At 59.8% G+C, this 19,831-nt stretch overlaps 3 protein-coding genes across 6 annotated transcripts; 2 read left to right on the plus strand and 1 right to left on the minus strand.

Moving 5' to 3' along the window:
• The first annotated feature begins 3,453 nt into the window (after window positions 1–3,453).
• On the plus strand, window positions 3,454–5,180 carry LOC121099412 (interleukin-1 beta-like). 2 transcript variants are annotated; one of them, XM_040618314.1, is made up of 6 exons: window positions 3,454–3,702; window positions 3,796–3,844; window positions 3,926–4,115; window positions 4,224–4,394; window positions 4,504–4,649; window positions 4,735–5,180. In XM_040618314.1, exons 1-6 carry the CDS (start codon window positions 3,662–3,664, stop codon window positions 4,945–4,947), a joined length of 810 nt encoding a protein of 269 aa, XP_040474248.1. In that variant the 5' UTR covers window positions 3,454–3,661; the 3' UTR covers window positions 4,948–5,180. The 2 variants fall into 2 exon arrangements, with proteins under 2 accessions (XP_040474248.1, XP_040474247.1); XM_040618313.1 differs by having other exon boundaries at window positions 3,926–4,394.
• A 1,989-nt stretch (window positions 5,181–7,169) lies between these two features.
• On the plus strand, window positions 7,170–13,659 carry LOC121099267 (cytoskeleton-associated protein 2-like). The gene is given in 10 exon segments (XM_040617993.1): window positions 7,170–7,205; window positions 7,465–7,652; window positions 9,258–9,324; window positions 9,677–10,818; window positions 11,243–11,444; window positions 12,104–12,139; window positions 12,141–12,260; window positions 12,788–12,851; window positions 13,013–13,160; window positions 13,253–13,659. Coding segments are annotated over 10 exon segments (2,247 nt in total). The 3' UTR covers window positions 13,497–13,659.
• A 991-nt stretch (window positions 13,660–14,650) lies between these two features.
• LOC121099411 (cytosolic purine 5'-nucleotidase-like) lies at window positions 14,651–19,110 on the minus strand. 3 transcript variants are annotated; one of them, XM_040618311.1, is made up of 18 exons: window positions 18,979–19,110; window positions 18,463–18,536; window positions 18,228–18,345; window positions 18,052–18,147; window positions 17,883–17,974; window positions 17,737–17,794; window positions 17,512–17,605; window positions 17,312–17,365; window positions 17,125–17,208; window positions 16,952–16,993; window positions 16,756–16,863; window positions 16,533–16,599; window positions 16,286–16,456; window positions 16,033–16,084; window positions 15,856–15,916; window positions 15,572–15,748; window positions 15,328–15,429; window positions 14,651–15,202 (listed from the first exon to the last, which is right to left on the minus strand). In XM_040618311.1, the coding sequence occupies exons 1-18, from the start codon at window positions 19,083–19,085 to the stop codon at window positions 15,164–15,166; spliced, it is 1,596 nt and encodes a 531-aa protein (XP_040474245.1). In that variant the 5' UTR covers window positions 19,086–19,110; the 3' UTR covers window positions 14,651–15,163. The 3 variants fall into 3 exon arrangements, with proteins under 3 accessions (XP_040474245.1, XP_040474244.1, XP_040474246.1); XM_040618310.1 differs by having other exon boundaries at window positions 14,651–15,226; XM_040618312.1 differs by lacking the exons at window positions 17,737–17,794; window positions 18,052–18,147; window positions 18,228–18,345; window positions 18,463–18,536; window positions 18,979–19,110 and having other exon boundaries at window positions 14,651–15,226.
• Window positions 19,111–19,831: the final 721 nt, after the last annotated feature.

Raw genomic sequence — 19,831 nt, forward strand, 5'->3', positions numbered from 1 at the left:
GATTTTCCCGCTGCAGGATAATGGCAGTCAGACTGCAATGCTCCAGGTACCTTCTGGTGTCTTGGAAATGACGTCCTGAAGGATTCACTGCAGAACTGTGTTGTGCCCTACCTGGACACCACGTGGATGCTCTCCACTGAGAGGCATGCACGGACCCAGTGTCTTGAGTCCTTGTGCAGCAGCGCTAGCTATGCCAGACTGGGGAGGTGCTGGAGGGGCTGGGGTACCTGCGGGACTGCAGCAGCTTCCACACAGGCTGCTGAAGGCAGCACATGCAAGGGGTGCAGAGGTCCTTGGGATGCAGCAGGCCAGGCTCCCAGACCCCTGGGCACACCTGGGGGTCCAGGATGGGGCAGCTGAGCCTCATTGGTGCACATGTGGCCCCCACAGCAGCACCCACCCCCACACCCCTACCTCCCAAGAGCTGTCCTCGCACCAGGGGCACAAGGCACCTGGTGCAGGGCTGGTTGCTGGGGGTTGGCAGTTTCCCTGCTGTGAGGAGCAAAGTGGTATGGATGCTGGGAAGGGTGGAGGCAACCTTCCTGTCCTCAGCAAGCAACGGCCCTGTCCTCATCCCACCCTTTTGCTGCCTCCTGACGCAGCCACCACCACTGTTGGCTCAGCATCTTTACTGAGGAAACTGACGCTGGAAGAAGTCTTGGAGCAGTATCTGGAAGACCTGGTGCAGGTCTGGCTGCAGTCTGGGGAACAGGGCCAGGCCCCCTCCTCTGGGGTGCAGAACAGTGCTGGCAGGAGGGGGGTGGCCTGGGACTGCCAGGGACTCGCAACTGTCCCAGCTGCTGGCCGAGGATCTGGGAACTGCCCTTTGTCCCCACCTCAGGCTCAGGGGCAAAGGTGTTTCCATTTAAAATAACCGATTCTGTGCCTCTGTGGTGCCAGAAGTTTGAATGTCTTTTATAAAGAGAAAAGGGTAGAAAACAGAAGTGGGCAACAGCCGGCAAAAAGGATTCCCAGGGAGCAGCAGTCACCTCCAGAGTCCTCCTACACCTCAGCAACACCCCCCCACCTCTGCCCCAAGCTGGACCACGGCACCCGGGGCAGGAGCTGCTGCAGCCGCTGAGCGGAGCAGAGGGTTTCCAGTGGTACACATGTTGCTGGTTCTCCCCAGTGCTGGGCCACCCTCAGCTGGCAGCCAGCTGACTGGGAGAAGCAGCTGGTGCTGGGGGGCCCATGAGTGCAAGTGGGGGCACTGGGCAGCCTGTGGGCTCTGTGGGGCCCCTCTCCCGGCACAGCAGGGAGAAGGGCACCATTACATGGAGAGAGGCGTGATGTGGGTGGTGGCTGACCACAGGTGGCTTCGGTCAGCCAGCTGGTGGCACAAGTGTCCTGGGGCCACTGAATGTCCTTCTGGGGGCCAGCTTGGCTGCTGTTGGCACTGGGGTAGGTTCAGGCTTCTCCATCATCTTCCTCCTCTCCGCTGGAGTCCTGGGGACACCCGCCATAGCCTGAGGACTCCCAGTATGGGCCCAGGAACCCCCAGTTTGCCCGGGGACCCCGGTACGGCCTGGGGACACTCGCCATAGCCTGAGGACTCCCAGTATGGGCCCAGGAACCCCCAGTATGGCCCGGGGACCCCGGTACGGCCTGGGGACACCCGCCATAGCCTGAGGGCTCCCAGTATGGGCCCAGGAACCCCCAGTATGGCCCGGGGACCCCCAGTTTGCCCGGGGACCCCGGTACGGCCTGGGGACACCCGCCATAGCCTGAGCACCCCCAGTATGGCCCGAGGACCCCCGCCAGAGCCTGCAGAGCCCCGCCGTGCTGGGAAGGACCCCGTGGCATGGAGGACTTCAGGCCTTCCAGGGCATCCCCGCGTGGCGGACCTTGCCCCGCGGGGCACCGGGGAGCCGGCCAGGCGCAGGCAGGGCTGGGCGGGTGGGGGGTGCCCCGGGGGTTCAGGGGCTCCTGGCAATTTCCTGCCAGCTGAGTCATAGCCACGCCAGCCCCGCGCCGAGGAGCCACGCAGCGCCGGGCAGCACTTTCGGGAAGTGAAACGGGCACCAGGAAAACACCTCAACAGCCCACGGCCACACAAGCCCAGCCATGCACAGCCCTGGCCCGGCCGGCATGGCGCAACCGCCAGCACCCCGGCAGAATGCGAGGTGTCCTGCGGAGTGGGGTGTACGGCAGCACGGTGACAAGGAATGGCCTCAAGGGCATGGCGTCCCCAAAAGCCACGTCCCCAGAGTGGCATGGGTCGGCACAAGGGACCAAGGGGACAGCAGGGTCCCGTGCCATCTGATACTGGGGTGGTAGGGACAGGAGGTGTGGCAGAGCCCTGCCACTGCAGGATGAAGCTGTGGGGAAATTGTGGAACGGCAGCGCTTGCACCACTGGCCCTTCTGGGGCAGCCGCGGTCCCCAGCTATGACGAGGGTGGACGTCATCGTGGCCCCCGTGGGATGGGGCTGGTACAGTCCCTGCTGGGTCAGCCTGGCCGCCAAGGGCCAGCACAAAGCACCAGCCCCACACCTTGACCCCAGACATCCCCCCTGCTCTGCCCCACATACCAACCCTGAAGCATCACCCCTGCTGTGCCTCACACCATCCCCAGAGCATCGCCCCCGCTCTGCCCCACACCATCCCCAGAGCATCGCCCCTGCTCTGCCCCACATGCCAACCCTGGAGCACCCCCACCTGCTCTGCCCCACATGCCAACCCTGGAGCACCCCCCCCCTGCTCTGCTCCACGCCATCCCCAGAGCATCGCCCCTGCTCTGCCCCACATGCCAACCCTGGAGCACCCCCCCCTGCTGCGGGCATTCTGGGCGAGCGGGAGTCAGATTCAAATACTCATGGAGTTCAAGATCTGATCCGTTTATTGTACAAACCAGGTACACTTTTATAAGGCACTCTATAAGCGTGTGATAATATGTTTGGCTATTCTACAAGCGTATAATAATATGATTGGTTAACAATTGTTTATTGGCAAGATCTCTGTTTCTACTTCTTCAGGCACGTAGGCTCTTTTCTGTTGTTTCCCAGCTCCTCTTATCGCGTCCTGCTGGCCTTGCTTTTGTGCAAGCACCTGCAACCTGTTCCTCCTTCTTCATTCCACTGCTCTGATCGTGCCCTCGTCTTATTTCTTCAGTATTTTTCCACTTGCTTCAAAGTTCAGTATAATCATTCAACACAGCAAAAGCCCCAACACCCCCCTGCTCTGCTCCACGCCATCCCCAGAGCATCCCCCCCTGCTCTGCCCCACATGCCAACCCTGGAGCACCCCCCCCTGCTCTGCCCCACATGCCAACCCTGGAGCACCCCCCCCCTGCTCTGCTCCACGCCATCCCCAGAGCATCGCCCCTGCTCTGCCCCACATGCCAACCCCAGAGCACCCCCCCTGCTCTGCCCCACACCCAGCCCCTCACTCAGCCCCACAGCACTGCGTGGGGGAAGCCAGCCCCCCAGCCCTCCCAGTCTCACCAGAGGAACTGGGCAATCCCAGGCATTGCGAAAGGTGGAAATCCCGCCCTGACGGCATTTCCTTCCAGAGGCTCTTGAAATCGCACCACACCAAGGCTGGGCTCAGAGAGCACCCAAGCGACACTGCAGGCAGGACAGGCGGAGGCAGGCAGCCAAGTGCCGCGGCACTCAACAGGTACCAGCAGGTCTCTGCCCAGGGTTTTGCAGTCAGCACTGGAGATGGCGTTCGTGCCTGATTTGGACACGCTGGAGAGCAGCAGGTAAGTGTGGCCATGCCAAAGGGGACAGTGGGGACACAATGCCATCCTGGTGCCATGATGGCCCTGGCTTCACCATCTCCCTTTGCCTTTCAGCCTGAACGAGGAGACATTTTATGGCCCAAACGGCCTCTGCCCACAGAAGGTAACACTGGAGTGGTGGGAACGGTGAGACCCCTGCGATGGGGAAGCTGGGCTCTCACCCCACATCCCCTGTCCTCCCCAGAAATCCCGCCTGGACTTGGAGGCAACATCACCCGGAGTGGACATCCAGGTGATGGTGACCAAGGCACAACCTGCTAAGACCTTTCGCCAGGCTGCCGTCCTTGTGGTGGCCGTGACCAAGCTCCTGAAGCAGCCAATGCACAAGGACTTTGCCGACAGTGACCTTGGGGCCTTCCTGGATGATATTTTTGGTATGGGGGAATGGTGTCAGGGGTATCACCCCAGCCGAGGGATGCTCTTGAGGGATGCTCCTGGACTGGAGAGCACTGGCATCTTCCTGACCATCCCCCTCTCCACAGAGCCCGTCTCCTTCCAGCAGATCAAGAGCAGCCATGCTGGGGCACCTGTCTACCGCTACACCCGCTCCCAGTCCTTCGACATTTTTGACATCGACCAGAAGTGCTTCGTGCTGGAGTCACCCACCCAGCTGGTGGCCCTGCACCTGCAGGGGCCCTCCGCCGGGCGGAAAGGTGAGAGGATATGGTCCTGACCCAACGTCCCCATCCCCAACCCTGGGGCCACCCAGGAGCCACCCTACAGCCCAAGGACTACCCATTAACCCATCCCTTCTCTCTGCAGTGAAGCTCAACATCGCTCTGTACCGTCCCCGGTTATCACAGGGTGGCCCAGGGACCTGGCAGATGCCGGTGGCATTGGGCATCAAGGGCTACCAACTCTACCTCTCATGCGTGATGAGTGGTGCTGAGCCCATGCTGCAGCTGGAGGTGAGTGGGGGCCCCACTTGCTCCATCCCCTTGGGGTTGAGGGCTCCATCGCACCCTGAACCCTGTTTCACCCCCCGGGTTGTAGGAAGCCGACATCAAAAGGGACATCGAGAGCGTGGAGCTGACCCGCTTCATCTTCTACCGTGTGGACAGCCTGCCAGAGAAGACAACGCGCTTCGAGTCAGCCGCCTTCCCTGGCTGGTTCATCTGCACATCCCTGCAGCCCCACCAGCCAGTTGGCATCACCAACCAGCCCGACCAGGTCAACATTGCCACCTACAAGCTGATCAGGCACTGAGGAGCCCCACACCCAACCCAACCGGCAGTCACCGGTTTTCAAGCTGTATGTACCGAGTACAACCCCTCCCACCAGGACCCTTGTCCTGCCCACCTATTTCAAGTGAAATAGCAGCTCTAGGCCCCGTGGGCCCGAGCCACCCTAATTTATACGTATTTATTGTGTCCGCCCCTTGCTTTTCATTTGTATGTATTGTGTTGGAAACGCTGGGGTCTTGTTATTGGGAATGGGGCTATTAGTGATAATAAAAGATTTCCCAGGGAGGCATTGCTCAGCTCCTTCCTTTTGCAGGGGTTAAATGATGCAGGGGTGGTTTATGGATGGGAAAATCCCAGTTTCATCTGGTCTGGGGGACTCTCCAGGTCTCAGTGCAAAGCCCAGGGGCTGGGGTTGACCCCACAGCTCAGGGACCACCCTGGCTTGGTCGGCTGCGGTGAATGAGGAGACGGGAGGTAGCTTGATGCAAGCAAGATGTCGATTTATTGGTGATTCTTTTACATTTATATACGTTTCTGCCTTCTGCATGTTACACACTGATTGGTTAAATCTTAAGCGTGACCTACGCCGACTGGTTATCTTCTAAGACACCTCATTTAAACGATAGCTACTGATTAGTCTATCTTATTTTAGCAACAATCTCTATTCTAAGATTGGGGGGGGGGGGGGGCTACTCGACTTTGGTGAATAACAAAGTTCCTCATCAGCACTATCCGTTCCCTCTTTGTCCTGCTGTATGTCCCTCTTTGTCCGTGGGGGTTGTCATTTCAACCGCTATGGCTCAAGAGTCTGCTGTTAACTTGTTCCTTTGTTGCCAGGGCTTATGCCCTACAAGTTCTAACACGTCTCCGTTCCTCAGGCTAACGGTGCTGGACTCTTGTCCTTGAGGCCTTGCCCTTCAGCCGGCCCCATGTAGGACCCTCTGCCACCCTGTCCCCATGCTCACCCCGCAGCTGGGTGGGTGGCTGGTGTGGGCATCCTACAGGTGGGGGTCACCTGCAGCTCCCAGTAGCTACCCAGGGCTGCCACCTCTGCCCCAGCCACTGCCACCACTCCAGCTCAGCACTGAGGCATGGCAGGGTGGGCTGTAGCATGGCATGACATTGTGAGGTGTGGCGTGGCATTCCGTCACATGATGTGGCATGGTCTGGCATAGTGTGACATGGCATTGCATAGCATGACAAGGTCTGGCGTGCTGTTGTGTGGCATGGCATGGCATGGCATGGCACAGCATGGTGCGCCATGGTGTGGCATGACTTGGCCTGGCATGTGATGCTGTGCCGTGGTGCGGCATGGTGCGGCATGGCATGGCCTGTCACAGTATGGTGTGGCATAGCATTGTGCGGCATGGCATGGCACGGCATGGCAGAGCCTGCTGTGCCACACTGTGCCCTGGCACGGCGAGGCCTGGCATGGTCTGGCAAGACATGGTGCCCCGCCCCCCCGCCCCGCCCCGCCCCGCCCGCCGCGCCGCGCCCCGCCCCAGGGTAACTGCCGGGAACCGGGACTAACTGACGCGCCCGCAGTTGCCGTGTCCCCGCCCCTCCGCGGCTTCGCCCTCGCCATTGGTGGGTTTGAAGGAGGAGGTAGCCAATGGGCGCGGCGCGGCTGTCAGAGGCGGCGGGCGGGAGGCGGCTGCGCTGAGGCGGGGGCCCGGCGTGGAGCGGACAGGGGCGGCCGCGGGCGGCCGCGCAGGGTGAGCGGCGGGGGGCCCAGGGGGTGCCGGCGCTCAGGGGCTGATGTGGGGCGGGGGAGCAGGCCGGGCTGGGGACGCCCCGCGGGGTGCGGGCCCGCGGTGGCAGGGGTGGTCGCTAGTGCCTGTGGAATGGGGGGGCAGGGGGCGATCTGGGGGCTGCTGGGCTGAGCGTGACCCGAGACAGGCCTGGGGGGCTCAGTGGGGCCGGTGGGCCCGCCGGGAGCAGGGGGGCAGGGGCAGAGTGGGGGGCTGCTGGGACTTACGGGGGAGGCTCGGGTGCGCGGGGTGGCCCGTGGACGGGCGCACCGGTGTGGTTGGGGGGGGGCGGGCAGCGGGGGGGGTCGGGGCGCACCTTGGGGTGCTGGGGACACCGGGGGTGCGGTGTCAAGGGAAGGGGGTGGCATAGGGGGCAGGCGGGGGGGCAGAGGTGCCCTCAGCGCCCTGGGCACGTGGGCTGTCAGGGGAGGGGGCGCTGCCCTGGGGCTGGGGTGATGCTGCCTCCAGCCAGGCCAGGCTGTCCCGCCGCGAGATGCCCGGTACCGCAGCCAGACTGGGGGTGTCACAGGTACCCCCTGCCCCACGGCTGCGGCGCTCCTCGCTTCTCCCACCCGCCTGTGTTAGCGGTGGGCTTGGCTGCTGTGGGGCACGGGCAGCATCTCCCCTCTCCTTCTGCGCACTAAGCCCCACACAGCTGGGGTGTGAGCAGCGTCACGATGCCCTGAGGATCGGGGAACTCGGGTCTCTCTATGCCAGTGAGCCCCTGGGCGATGTCATGTGCATGGAAACACTCTGGGAATTTGTGGGAACAGCATTGTCAGGCTTAGGCGGGGAGCTCAGGAGACCTGCGCCGTTGTGCTGTGAATGTAAAAGAAATCCATTCTTACTGGTGCTCCAAATACCGGGGTTGTGGTGCGTGCACTGCGTTTTCCTACCATCTCTTTGCAGAGGAGCAGAGAAGACTGCTCCAGGAGCGCCCAGCAGCCAAAGCAAAGCTGAAATGCCCAAGTGCAAAGTTAAGTCAGGTGGATGTCGGTCCCTTCCGACCCAAATCAGTGATTCTCTGAGGTACAGCTGACTCTTCTCAGCTTGCCAGTGTCTGCCTTCCCTCCCCAGCAATTCACTAGCGTACAGAGAATTGCCTCCTGCTAGTGCCAAGCACCAGTGCTGAGGCAGCAACTGGGGGCGACTCTGCCCCCACAGCACCCTTCAGAGTTGCTGGCAGCAGGAGCAAAGGGATGGCTTGAGTGCTGATGCTTCCAGCTGGTTGATCTCGTTCTCTTCTGGGTATTTCTGAGTCTCCGTGAAGCTTTCTCAGCTCAGCTCTTGGCTCTGGCGGAACGTGCCTGTTTGCCAGCTTTGTAACTGGGCCTTGAAGAATGGGTGGTTGGAGTCTCACCCCTGCTTTTTACTGGCAGCTTTCAGTGGCCTTCTGGGATAGGTTAGTGTTAGGAAGGGGCATTTTCAATGCATTTAAAAGGAAATAGATACAACCACCTGTTAAATGAGTTACCTGGCTCTGGGACCCCTTCTCTGCCTTGCCCGGTTCTGCTGGACCCGGGTTGTGTGCAAATACACTGCTGTGAGTGCAGCCTCCGCTTGCAAGCTGTCAGTAGCAAGGCACATTTTTTTTTTTTTTCCAAAGCTTTTAATTGAAACAGCTGATGCACTTGGCAAACCTGAACACTTCAAAGACTCCCTGTTACAGTGAGTATCATGATGTTGTAGTGCAAAGGAAGCCATAAAACTTCTCCATGGGGAGAGAGAAGATAAACGTAAGCAGGATCAGAGACCAGAAAAAGCAAATCAGTCCCTGTGGTCAGGCTCTGGAAAATGCCACTAGTATAACAGAAACGAGGTGAGAAGATTCACAATCTTTCTTTTTGGCATACTTATGTAGAATAGAGGACAATACCCAAAATCTCTGAGCTTTTTCATTGCAGGAAGATATCTGCACAGGCATCAACCTTCCCTAACTGCTGAGCTGTTCCCTAGCTCCAGAGCCAGAGGGGTGGGGGAACCCTGCAGCTGGCTGCTGTCAGAGGGCTGTAATTCAGGGAGGAGGACAGGGTGGGGGAAGCTGACAGCCAGGGTTGCTGCCCCACTTCCCAGCTTCACTACCAGTGCCTGGGGCAGCTGGGAGGCTGGTGAATCAGCTGCTGCAGTGCTGCGGCTCACCGTGGCAGAGTAAAACCTGGCCAGTGCACTCCAAGACACTGCTGTGACCTGCAACACTGCAGCAGCTGACTCGGATGCACCTCAGCTGTCTGCAGCACCTGGGGGGGGGGCAACTCGGGACACTAGCCAGCGGCAGCATCAGCATCGGCAGGAGGCTCCAAACTATTGCCTGCCAGGGCCCCCTGCCTGCAGGAACTGCTCTGGTTACTTTTGTTGTCAGTGGAAGCTGTAAGTTTTGTGGCAGCCTTGGATGGCAGCGTTTTGAGTTGCTCTTCTGTTGCCCCACAAAAGAAAAAAAATTAATGTGGTACTTCCTTGACAGCTTTTTGATTTACAAAAGCTTCTTGTAAGCTGTGACTGAGACAGCCAGCACTGTTTTAGATATTTAACCTTTTCTGCAACTGCTGTTAAATAACCTGATGTTTTGTCTGACTTCCTACAGACCCTTTTTAAAGCAGCAGATGAATCCCCTGAATCCACCCTTAAAACCAGTTTATAAACTACAGCATGTAAGTAGAAATCTTTTGAGTCTGATTTTGTATTTCATGCTTGAAGTGCGAGTCTGGGTGGAACAGGGTACCCAAATCACAGCAGTGAGTTCCTGGCCCCAAATGGGGTCAGATTGATAAACGGCTAGCAGCAAGTCAACTGCTTATTTTTCAGAGGATCTTTGTGTGGGAAACTCCTCCTCTACCCATGTGCTGGTGGGTGTTGTGTTATTGTTCTGTTGACAACTGCTTTGTCACCACAGGCCTTTGTGTGGATGTCCCCTGGGCTAGGGGGGCTGCGGCAGGAGTGAGCTGTCAGGGTCTGATCTGTCTTGAGTTTTCCTTGGGGCTGAGGTTCGCTTTGTCTCTCCAGGTTGACAGGAACAAGGAGGAGGCTTGCAGAAATGTGGTGAAGGGCGCTCAGAGAGATGGCAAGCTTGGTGCCAAATCCACGCAGCATGCTGGCCACGCTGCTCAGCAGAAGTCTTCTAATACATGCCAGAGAGCCATGGTGGTGCATCCAGAGCAACCAAGGAAGAGTGTGAAGCTTCCCACAGGGCTCATGCCAAGCATGAGCCATCCTACAGAGGCCAAAGGGAGGCTCCCAGCTTCAAACTCTGGTTACCTAAATCCCGGAAGGAACGAGAAGCCTGCACAGGAGACTGTCACTGCTGCAGCACCTCAGACTGAAAGTATCGATCCCCTTCCTGGGTCATTTTGCTCCCTAAATGAGGGCCTGCAGGACAAGCTGGTCTGCAACAAAGAAAACATCCGAGCACAAGCCTCTAACCACCCTGTACTGAACAGAGTTTCTCAGTCTCATGGAAACAGTCTTGGTAACAGGAAAGTCTTGACTCACAGGCAAAGCTCAGCTACGATGTCAAGAGCCATCACTGGTCCAAGGGACAGAATTAATAGCCGCCAGGCTAAGGGAGAGCCGATTCAGGATAAAATCAGGAATACTTTGCCAGGCTCAGAGACTGTATCTCAAAAACTAAGTATCAAAACTCAGCCATTACAGTCCTGTCAGTTACTTACTCCTTCTACTAATTCGCTACATAAAAACCCAGGAATAAACCAGGAAAAGACCAATATGGCAAAGCAACCCATGGGAAATCCGCTCGGCACACTTCCAGTTGGAAGCCTTAAGCGCCACAGTAGATCCCCCCAGGTGAACAGATCTTCCACAAAGCCTCCAGCCTCCAGCAGGCCCCTGGGGACCACAGACCTGAAATCCAGCCTGAAAACAGCTGGCCCTGTGCAATGGCAAAGACCTGTGGCTAGAGGGGAGGCAAACGGGAAGGACATGAAGATGGTGCCTCCAGGAAGCACTGCAGCATCCCAAGTAACAGTGCCCCCAAACCAGCCTCGCGGTGCACACTGCTCCAAAATTCAAGCAATTGAGAGCAATTTTAGTAGGAGAGAGAGGCTTAAACCAGAGCTGCCAAAGGCAAGCCGAACACAAAGGGTACAGGCTACGTGTGTTCCCAAGACCCCATCAGCTGCAGATCGTAAGTAAGTAGCAGCTCTGGCTGACTTGTCTTCACCTCCAGGGGACAGCAGAGTTTAAAATGTTTAACTGGGTGAACCAGGGTCCAAAGTCCCCTTATTGGTGAACACTTGTTTGGGTGTTCCGCCTCAGAAAAGAGGAGGGTGAGGATGGGATTTGGTGGTACCCTGGGTTCCTCTTCTGCCACTTAAGCAAGCCAGAGGAGAATGTGCAGGTGCTCACCTCTTTTCCTTTCAAGGGAATATAAAGAATATTTATAAATATCCCCTTAAATTTACGAGGATTTTCCTTTCCCAATCTAGAGCTTGGATGTGTTTTTAAGATAGAGCAGCTGAAGTTGGCTAGAGGGAGAGTCCAAGGGAAACAGTAGTCCGGCAAGTGCTGGCAGTCTGCTGGGGTGGTAACAGTGGTCCCTTGGTCCTTTGACAGGGAACAGCTGGAGGAGTGGTTGGCATCCAAAGGCAAGGCATACAAGCGGCCACCTATGAAGCTGCTTCAGAAGAAGCCACTGGAGCTGACCTGGAGAAATGTCAAGGAGAAAGAGAAGCAAGAGAAAGAAGAGCAGCTAAAGCAGCTCTGCCTGGAGAAGATCAACAACACTCTAACTGAGTGCCTGAAACTCGTTGAGGAGGTAGGAATGGGAAAGGAGCTGCTTGAAATGGGCTTCTCCTGGAGCATCCAAGGAGATGAGGGCCACATCCCCCCAACAGCACAGAGGAGTTTGAAGCAAGCATTCTTGCTTACTTGGCTGCAGTTGCCAGAGGGTAACATCATGTGCAGGAAAAGTAAAAGTCCTCATGGAGTTATGGATAGGCCAGAAGTCATGCAGCAAGGTGCACTAATGGGGAAAAGGGAGCGATACGTGGTCACAGCGCTCACGTGTGTTACTGCTGGTGTCCTGGCAGCTGCAGCAGGGATTTCTGTGGCAGCAACATGCGCCAATTGAGCCTGCTTGAGGTATGTCCCTGGTGGACCTCACAACTGCTGTGAAGTGTCACTTCTGGGAATGGTGGCTACTGGCCCTGCTGCAGGGTTCAGTGGCCCTGGTAGTGCCAGCAGTGAGGAGTCTATCCATCGTCATTCCTCTGAAATACTAGACTCATTTTATCAAGGGGAAAATAGAGGCAGGAAAGCTATTATCTGTCCACAGTAGCATAGAAGGCTTGCAAAAACACTTCAGACCCTTCCTAGAGAGTGGTGGGACAGTGGTTATACGCTGACAGCTTCCCTGGTGTACGCCTCTGGCCCTTGCAATTGATGCCTTTCTCCGGGATCTTGTCCTTCTTGTAGGGTGTCCAGGCAGAAGAGATCTCTGCAGTGCTGTCCCCACGTTCCCCAGGCAGAGAAATTTGCCAAGTTCTGGATCTGCAAAGCAAAACTGCTCGCCCGGAGTGGCCCTTTTGATGTGGCAGGGTTATACAAAGCAGCAGTCTGCGCTGGTGCTGTGGTGAGTGAGGCATGCTTCTCTTCAGTAGCTCCCTGTGTTCCCCTGCCTCTGCGCCAGCTAGTTTCCTTGAGATCCAGGGGCTGGACTTTGTCATGACTTTAGCAGCAGTAGTCGCTGGTGAAAAAGCTGTTTAGAGCTGCTGGTCCTGTTTTGTCCCATAGAAACACCTTCGACTTTAAATCAGCTGAACAGGCACTGCCATGTGGGCACAAACAGGGCCAGGGGAAGATGTGCACCGTGCGCCGTGTCAGCTGTATCTGGAAGCAGTGTGACAGCAGCTGTGCGCTGGTCTGGGCAGCATAACTGCAGCATCTGTTGGGATTTAACCATGCAGGGTGGACTCCTGCCCAGCCGTGCCTGTGTGCTGACAGATCTCACTTGGAGAAGGAAAATCCTGCAGCCTTTTACTGCTGTCTCCAGCATAGGGTGTCATGATGCAGCAAAATCCTTTTGTCCTATTCATTTGTAACTCTGGTCTCTGCTCCCAAGTCAGCTGTGCCTTGACCCGCATTCTGCTTTTCCTGCAGCCACTCCAGGAGCTCAGAGAAGTTGTCCTTGATATTTTAAAGGCTGCAGATCAAACATCAGAAGGTAACAACATGTGCGTGGGGGGGCTGGCTGGCAGGCTGGAGTGTGGGCAGGCTCAGGTTCCCTGCTGCTGTAGCAGGGAAGCAGCATGGTTTGCAGTCTGTCCCAGCACCCCTTGTCCCTATTGACTTTGATGGAGACAGAGTCTTTTCCTCTCCTGTCAGGGGAAAAGGCTGAGCAGCCCATTCCTAGAGAGCCTGTGACGCCTTGCCCAAGGGAGATGCAGCAGGTGGTAGCAACACCCTGCCTGACAGGGGCGTCCTCGACTAAGCTGCCCATCTCCATCAAGTTACAAGTTACATCTGCATCCAGGTAAGGTTGGGCCACCTGCTCCTGGCAGCGAGTGCCCTCTGTGCCAGCACTCCTCTGCAGGGTTTACCTAAAGGCTCTTGTCCTCTCTGCAGAGGAAAGGAGTTGCCGGAAGCCCGGGAGCTGAAATTCCTGACACCAGTGCGGCGCTCACTGCGGATAGACCGTGCTGGGAGCCACTACCCAGCGATGCTGAAAGACCATGACCCTGTGGTGTCATCCCTCAGTGAAATCATGGATGCTGAGGGGGAGACTCAGTTCTTCTTCAGGAAAAACAAGGCTTTGCCAGAAGTGGTGGAGCTGGAGGGTTTGAGTTCGTATTCCCCAGAGTGCTGCTGAGGGATTCCCAGCAGGGTGGGGGCTGCCTGCTCCCATGTGCTGCCTTACGCACAGCACTGACTTCTCTTGTTGCCTCACAGATGTGAGTATGTTGGGGTGGTGCATTCTAAGCCTGTTTCAAATATGTAAGCACTAGTTTAAATAAATAAACACTTGTGGAAGAGGTGCAGCGTGGCCTAGTAAGTAGTGTGCAAGGTTGGAGACATGGGCTATGTCGCCTGGGGCTGCCCTTGGCTCCCTCTGCTGTGATGCACACACCTGATTTTCCCGCTGCAGGATAATGGCAGTCAGACTGCAATGCTCCAGGTACCTTCTGGTGTCTTGGAAATGACGTCCTGAAGGATTCACTGCAGAACTGTGTTGTGCCCTACCTGGACACCACGTGGATGCTCTCCACTGAGAGGCATGCACGGACCCAGTGTCTTGAGTCCTTGTGCAGCAGCGCTAGCTATGCCAGACTGGGGAGGGGCTGGAGGGGCTGGGGTACCTGCGGGACTGCAGCAGCTTCCACACAGGCTGCTGAAGGCAGCACATGCAAGGGGTGCAGAGGTCCTTGGGATGCAGCAGGCCAGGCTCCCAGACCCCTGGGCACACCTGGGGGTCCAGGATGGGGCAGCTGAGCCTCATTGGTGCACATGTGGCCCCCACAGCAGCACCCGCCCCCACACCCCTACCTCCCAAGAGCTGTCCTCGCACCAGGGGCACAAGGCACCTGGTGCAGGGCTGGTTGCTGGGGGTTGGCAGTTTCCCTGCTGTGAGGAGCAAAGTGGTATGGATGCTGGGAAGGGTGGAGGCAACCTTCCTGTCCTCAGCAAGCAACGGCCCTGTCCTCATCCCACCCTTTTGCTGCCTCCTGACGCAGCCACCACCACTGTTGGCTCAGCATCTTTACTGAGGAAACTGACGCTGGAAGAAGTCTTGGAGCAGTATCTGGAAGACCTGGTGCAGGTCTGGCTGCAGTCTGGGGAACAGGGCCAGGCCCCCTCCTCTGGGGTGCAGAACAGTGCTGGCAGGAGGGGGGTGGCCTGGGACTGCCAGGGACTCGCAACTGTCCCAGCTGCTGGCCGAGGATCTGGGAACTGCCCTTTGTCCCCACCTCAGGCTCAGGGGCAAAGGTGTTTCCATTTAAAATAACCGATTCTGTGCCTCTGTGGTGCCAGAAGTTTGAATGTCTTTTATAAAGAGAAAAGGGTAGAAAACAGAAGTGGGCAACAGCCGGCAAAAAGGATTCCCAGGGAGCAGCAGTCACCTCCAGAGTCCTCCTACACCTCAGCAACACCCCCCCACCTCTGCCCCAAGCTGGACCACGGCACCCGGGGCAGGAGCTGCTGCAGCCGCTGAGCGGAGCAGAGGGTTTCCAGTGGTACACATGTTGCTGGTTCTCCCCAGTGCTGGGCCACCCTCAGCTGGCAGCCAGCTGACTGGGAGAAGCAGCTGGTGCTGGGGGGCCCATGAGTGCAAGTGGGGGCACTGGGCAGCCTGTGGGCTCTGTGGGGCCCCTCTCCCGGCACAGCAGGGAGAAGGGCACCATTACATGGAGAGAGGCGTGATGTGGGTGGTGGCTGACCACAGGTGGCTTCGGTCAGCCAGCTGGTGGCACAAGTGTCCTGGGGCCACTGAATGTCCTTCTGGGGGCCAGCTTGGCTGCTGTTGGCACTGGGGTAGGTTCAGGCTTCTCCATCATCTTCCTCCTCTCCGCTGGAGTCCTGTGGGACCCCAGCAACCTGAGACTGAGATGGGGGCGGCTGAACGGGCACATGGCCCCACCAGCACTGGGGGGTTGGTGCTGGCACTTCCATGCCTTTCTGCTCCTCTGTCCCCTGCCACCCACCTGCTGGCCAGAATGGCCATGCTGGGCCAGCCAGGGTGCAAGGGCTGTGCCACCTTCTCCAGTATCCAAGCGGCTGTGCTCCACTGTTGACTCGTGTGCCATCTGCAGTAGGCAAAAGGCTTGCAGAGAGGGGCCATCACCAACCAGCTAAGTGGTTGGGTGTCCCCCAAACGCCACCATGAGCCCTGTACCCCCTTAGGCAGGGAGGGAAACTGAGGCACAGCAGGGGCTGGGAGGTGCATACCAGCACCGGGGGTGCCCGGAAGAGGTAGCTGAAGGGGTAGTAGAGGAAATTGATGAAGGAGGCGGCATACAGGTCCGCATAGCGCATCAGCTGGTTGGCAAAGAGTGTCTGGCGCGAGCCGCAGCGGAACAGGCTGCCCATCTTCCCGTAGCACATGTCCATCTCGTGTGTGACTTTCTGTGAGTGCAGCAGGACGGTCAGGGCACCCAACACTCCCCAGGGGGAGATCAAGGGGTGGGGGAGGCTGAGCTGTGTGCGGGCTGGGACGCTGACCCAGACATCACCTGGATCCGACGCTTGATGGAGCTGATGTCTGGGCGCTCACTACTGCCACTATCCAAGTGCCTGGAGTGGGAGAGACCCGGCTGAGGGCTCGCCTGGAGGGTCCCCCACGGGTGCCTGCATGCCTGCACACACCCGCACCCCAGCTAGTGCCTCCTGCCCACCCCATGCCCACTCACTGGTACAGCTCTGCCAGGAAGAGGTCCAGGCTCCGCAGCTCCTCAAACAGCTCTGTAAGGGCAACGGGGCCAGCTCAGTGTGGGCAGTGTCCTCCACTGCCCAGCACAACCAACACTGGGTGTCAGGGCACACCCCACTGGGGCTGGTTTTGCCACCAAGGCCAGGTAGGAGGGTCCAGGCCATCTCCCCCAGCTGGGCTCAGCTGCATTCCTGGCTGGGCAGGGTCCATGTCCCTGGCTGGGCACTGCTCACCGCTCTTCTCGGTCCAGACCTGCAGCTCACGGGCCAGCTCGGGCACCACCAGGAAGGTGCGCCAGCCCTGACGCTTCTTGGACTTGAGGATGTCCCCAAAGATGTGGTCCCCCATGTAGAGGATGTCTTTGCCCTTCACACCCAGCAGGTCACACACCACGTCTGAGGAGCCTGCAACAGCCAGATGTCACAACGATGGCACAGGCACGTCCCCCATGCTGCCCATGGAGCCCAGCCAGCCGCTCACCACCAGAATAGACAGCACAGTGCTGGAGCGGGCCGGTGTACGTCCCGATGCGCAGCTTCCCCGTGTCCTGCAAGACAAGAGGACTGGGGGGGTACCATTACCTGTGCCTGCCTGCTGCCCACCCAACAGTGAATCCCCCCCTGCTGTGCCCACAGGAGCTCCTGCAGTGCCCAGCTGGTGCCCACTGCCCCAGCCAGCCCCGTGGCAGTGGAGGGGTTCCCACCGTGTTGACTTGGCGCAGGACGGTGCCCTCCGCAAAGAAGAGCGGCTTGCGAGTGTCCACCACAATGAGGTCAAAATAGGATCGCCAGGGGCGCTGCGGGGTCTCAGCCTGCCAGGTGTTGGGGTGGGGGGTGTCAGCGAGGGGCTGCCGATGGCACCCTGAACCCCCAACTCAGCCCACACAGCAACAGGCTCACCTTGTCGCCATCGCTGAAGTCGAACAGGTAGGACATGATGGCCTGCAAGGACACCCAACGTCACTGCCACCGGCCCCAGGGAGGGCAGACCCCTGCCTGTGCTTGGCACCCCCTGCCCCAGGGCAGGCTGGACCTGGGGGTGGGGGGGACAAACACAGACACCCTCTACTCACGTCGGTGTAGTTGTAGTCGCTGTTGGTGGCCAGAAAGACCTTTCCCACCTCCTTCATGCGGCTCAGCAGCAGCGGCACGCGGGGCTGGCAGGGGGCAAGTCAGTCAGGGGCCGGGGGGGATGGTGGGGTGGTGGGCACAGGGACTCAGCTGAGGGACCAGAGTGGGGAGGGGTCCACAAATACTCACGTCCTTCACCACGTATTTCTCCAGGTTCTCCAGTGTCTTCTCCTTCAGGCAGCCCTGCAGAGGGGACAGATGGGTCTGGCCAAAGCGTCCTTGAGGTGGTGGGTAGGGGGGCATCCCCAGCACTCTCAGCATCACACACGCAGACGCGCACACCCCACTCCCCCACCCCCCGCAAACCACCCCCAGCCGACCGCACCCACCGAGAGGTGGACATGGTCCATGGCCTCACGCACATCCTGGAACATGCTGCGGAAGGACATGAAGAGGTTCCCATGCTTGTAGCCAGTGTCGCAGCTGCAACAGTGGAGAAAAGGGTTGTGGGGTGTGGGTGTGGGGCTGCGTGTGTGTGAATGGGCTGCCCCGCCAAGGGGAAACCCCGCCACACCCCCACAGATCCAAGCCCCCATCCCCCAACTCCGCCTTACTTCACATATCTGGAGCAGTTGGTGAAGAAGTCCACAAGACAGGCATAGAGGTGGGCCTCTGCCAGGGAGGGGACTGTGAGATGGGACACAGGGGGGTGGCACCCCACAGTGGGGAGGGGGCAATGGGAGAGGAATTTCTCACTCACCTGTGAGGTTGAAGAGCGTGTTGAGGATGTGGAAGCGCTTCATGTCATCCCGCTGGATGAACTTGTTGGGGTAATAGTGCAGGATTTCAGCCCTGGGGAGGGAACACAGAGCTGCACCCCACACCGAGGGTCCCCCCCCAGCCCCCCAGAGTGGGGGTCCCAGACTCACCCCTTGAGGAAGCGGAAGCCATGGGCACAGACCAGCAGGTTCCCGTGGGAGTCCACCTTCAGCAGGTTCCCGTACAGGGCATCGAATACCAGCCCCCTGCACCGCACACCCCATCAGCGGGTGGGGGTCCCACCAACACCCTCACCCTGTGCTCCCCCCCCACTCAAAAAACTCACCGGGTGGGGAAGGTGGGGTCGTACTTGTAGGCAAGGATCTCATGGGGGTACCCAATGGAGACGAGGTGCTCCAGCAGCAGGGTGAAGGCAAGCTCCTCGTAGTCAGGGGACTTGTACACTGCACAAGGACACAAGGACAGGCACAGGGGGTGGTGTGGGCAGGGGCTGGGGTGTCCCACCAACACCCACCCCCACCCCCCCAAAAAAAAAAAAAAAACAAACCAACAAAACGCACTTGCCAAGGTGTAGTCCATGTCAAAGCCAAAGCACTTGATCTTCTCCAGCGCCAGGCTCCGGTTGACGAAAATCCTGGGGGTGACCAGGGCAGGGGGTGGTTATGGGGTGAGGGGGTGACTAGGGCTGAAGGGGGGGTAGAGAGGAGGGGACAGGTCCCTGTCCCCCCATGCCCCGTCCTGGGCCAGCAGCCCTGGGGGGGAGGCGCGCCTGCCCTGGCCCAGGGGCCCCACAACGAGTTATTGGAGCAGAAAAATGGGCTTTTGAGCTGGAAACGGAGCCGGGTGTGGGCACACGGCAGGGAAGGGGGATGGTGGGCCCCCTCTTTTGGCCTGCCCCCCCGGCGTATCTACATGGGGGGTCCCTCCCCAGGGCCTCTCCTCCACTCCCCCAAGGGTCCTCCCTCGTACCTGCACCCCTGGGGTCCTTCCCTCACGTCCTGCCCCCTCCCCAAAGCGCCCCCCTTCCCCCACAGCTCCAGCGCCTGCTGCCCCCGCCCCAGCGCCCCGGGCCCCACCGGTGCTGGCAGTCCCTCCGCAGCGCACGCGTGTCGCCCGGGGCCGGGGCCGGGGCCGGGGCCGGGCCCAGGGCCGCCGGCGGACCCTGCTCCCCCTCGCTGCCCATCGCCGCCGCCTCCGGCCGCCGCCACTTTAACGGGGCCCGGCGGGTCCGCCCCGCCCCGGCCTCCAGCCCCGGCCCGGCCCCCCCGGGCGCAGGGAGCGGGGCACCCCGGGGTGGTGACGCTCAGAGCGGGGCAGTGTGTCCCCCCTGCGGACCCCCACGTGGGGCAGCGGACCCCCAGAGGGGCTCCCCTCGGCCCGGCCCGTGCGCCCCCCCGGCAGTGGCCCCCCCGCGGTGCCCGAGCCGCCCCCCCCGGAGGAAGCGCCCTCCCACGGCCGCGGCCCCGACGGCGCCAGGAGCGGCCGCGGGCGCCCGGCCCGGAACCCCCGGGGCCGGTGTTTGCCCAGCGGGGCCGCGGGCAGCGAATCATTAACCGGGGTCAAGGACCCGCCCCGCCGCCGCCCCGCCGGGCCCCCCGGGCGGGGGCTGCAGCCGGGGGGGGCTGCGCCGCACCGGGGAGTCCAGCGCCAGCGGCCACCCGCCCCCAGCCCCTCACGCCGAAGGGACAGGAGGGGGCACCCACGTCCCGTGGGAACAGCTCAATCCCGGGTGAAAACGCCGTCCCGTTCCCCGTGGGCCCTGCCGCAGGTCCCCGGCCCCGCAGGGCTCCGCGGGTCGGATCCCCGCGCAGCTCCATGAGGCGCATCCCAAACCCCACGGGGCACGTTCCCGAGCCCACACGTGCCCACAGGGCTCACCCCCACCCGCGGGGACCCCCGAGGTGCAGGGTACGCCCCGCCCGCTGCAAT

Source organism: Falco naumanni, chromosome 19 (assembly GCF_017639655.2).
Source record: "Falco naumanni isolate bFalNau1 chromosome 19, bFalNau1.pat, whole genome shotgun sequence".
NCBI classification, from domain to species: domain Eukaryota; kingdom Metazoa; phylum Chordata; class Aves; order Falconiformes; family Falconidae; genus Falco; species Falco naumanni.

What these genes read in the sequence shown, in the direction of transcription:
- LOC121099412 (XM_040618313.1), top strand. Translation starts at nt 3,662, where the DNA reads ATGGCGTTCGTGCCTGATTTGGACACGCTGGAGAGCAGCAG. An exon ending in GACACGCTGGAGAGCAGCAG is followed by an intron (nt 3,703 to 3,795) that starts GTAAGTGTGGCC and finishes TTTGCCTTTCAG; the next exon opens with CCTGAACGAGGAGACATTTT. An exon ending in AGCCCATGCTGCAGCTGGAG is followed by an intron (nt 4,650 to 4,734) that starts GTGAGTGGGGGC and finishes CCCGGGTTGTAG; the next exon opens with GAAGCCGACATCAAAAGGGA.
- LOC121099411 (XM_040618310.1), bottom strand. Translation starts at nt 19,085, where the DNA reads ATGGGCAGCGAGGGGGAGCAGGGTCCGCCGGCGGCCCTGGGCCCGGCC. An exon ending in TCCTGCGCCAAGTCAACACG is followed by an intron (nt 16,600 to 16,755) that starts GTGGGAACCCCT and finishes CTTGTCTTGCAG; the next exon opens with GACACGGGGAAGCTGCGCAT. An exon ending in CTGTGCTGTCTATTCTGGTG is followed by an intron (nt 16,457 to 16,532) that starts GTGAGCGGCTGG and finishes TGGCTGTTGCAG; the next exon opens with GCTCCTCAGACGTGGTGTGT.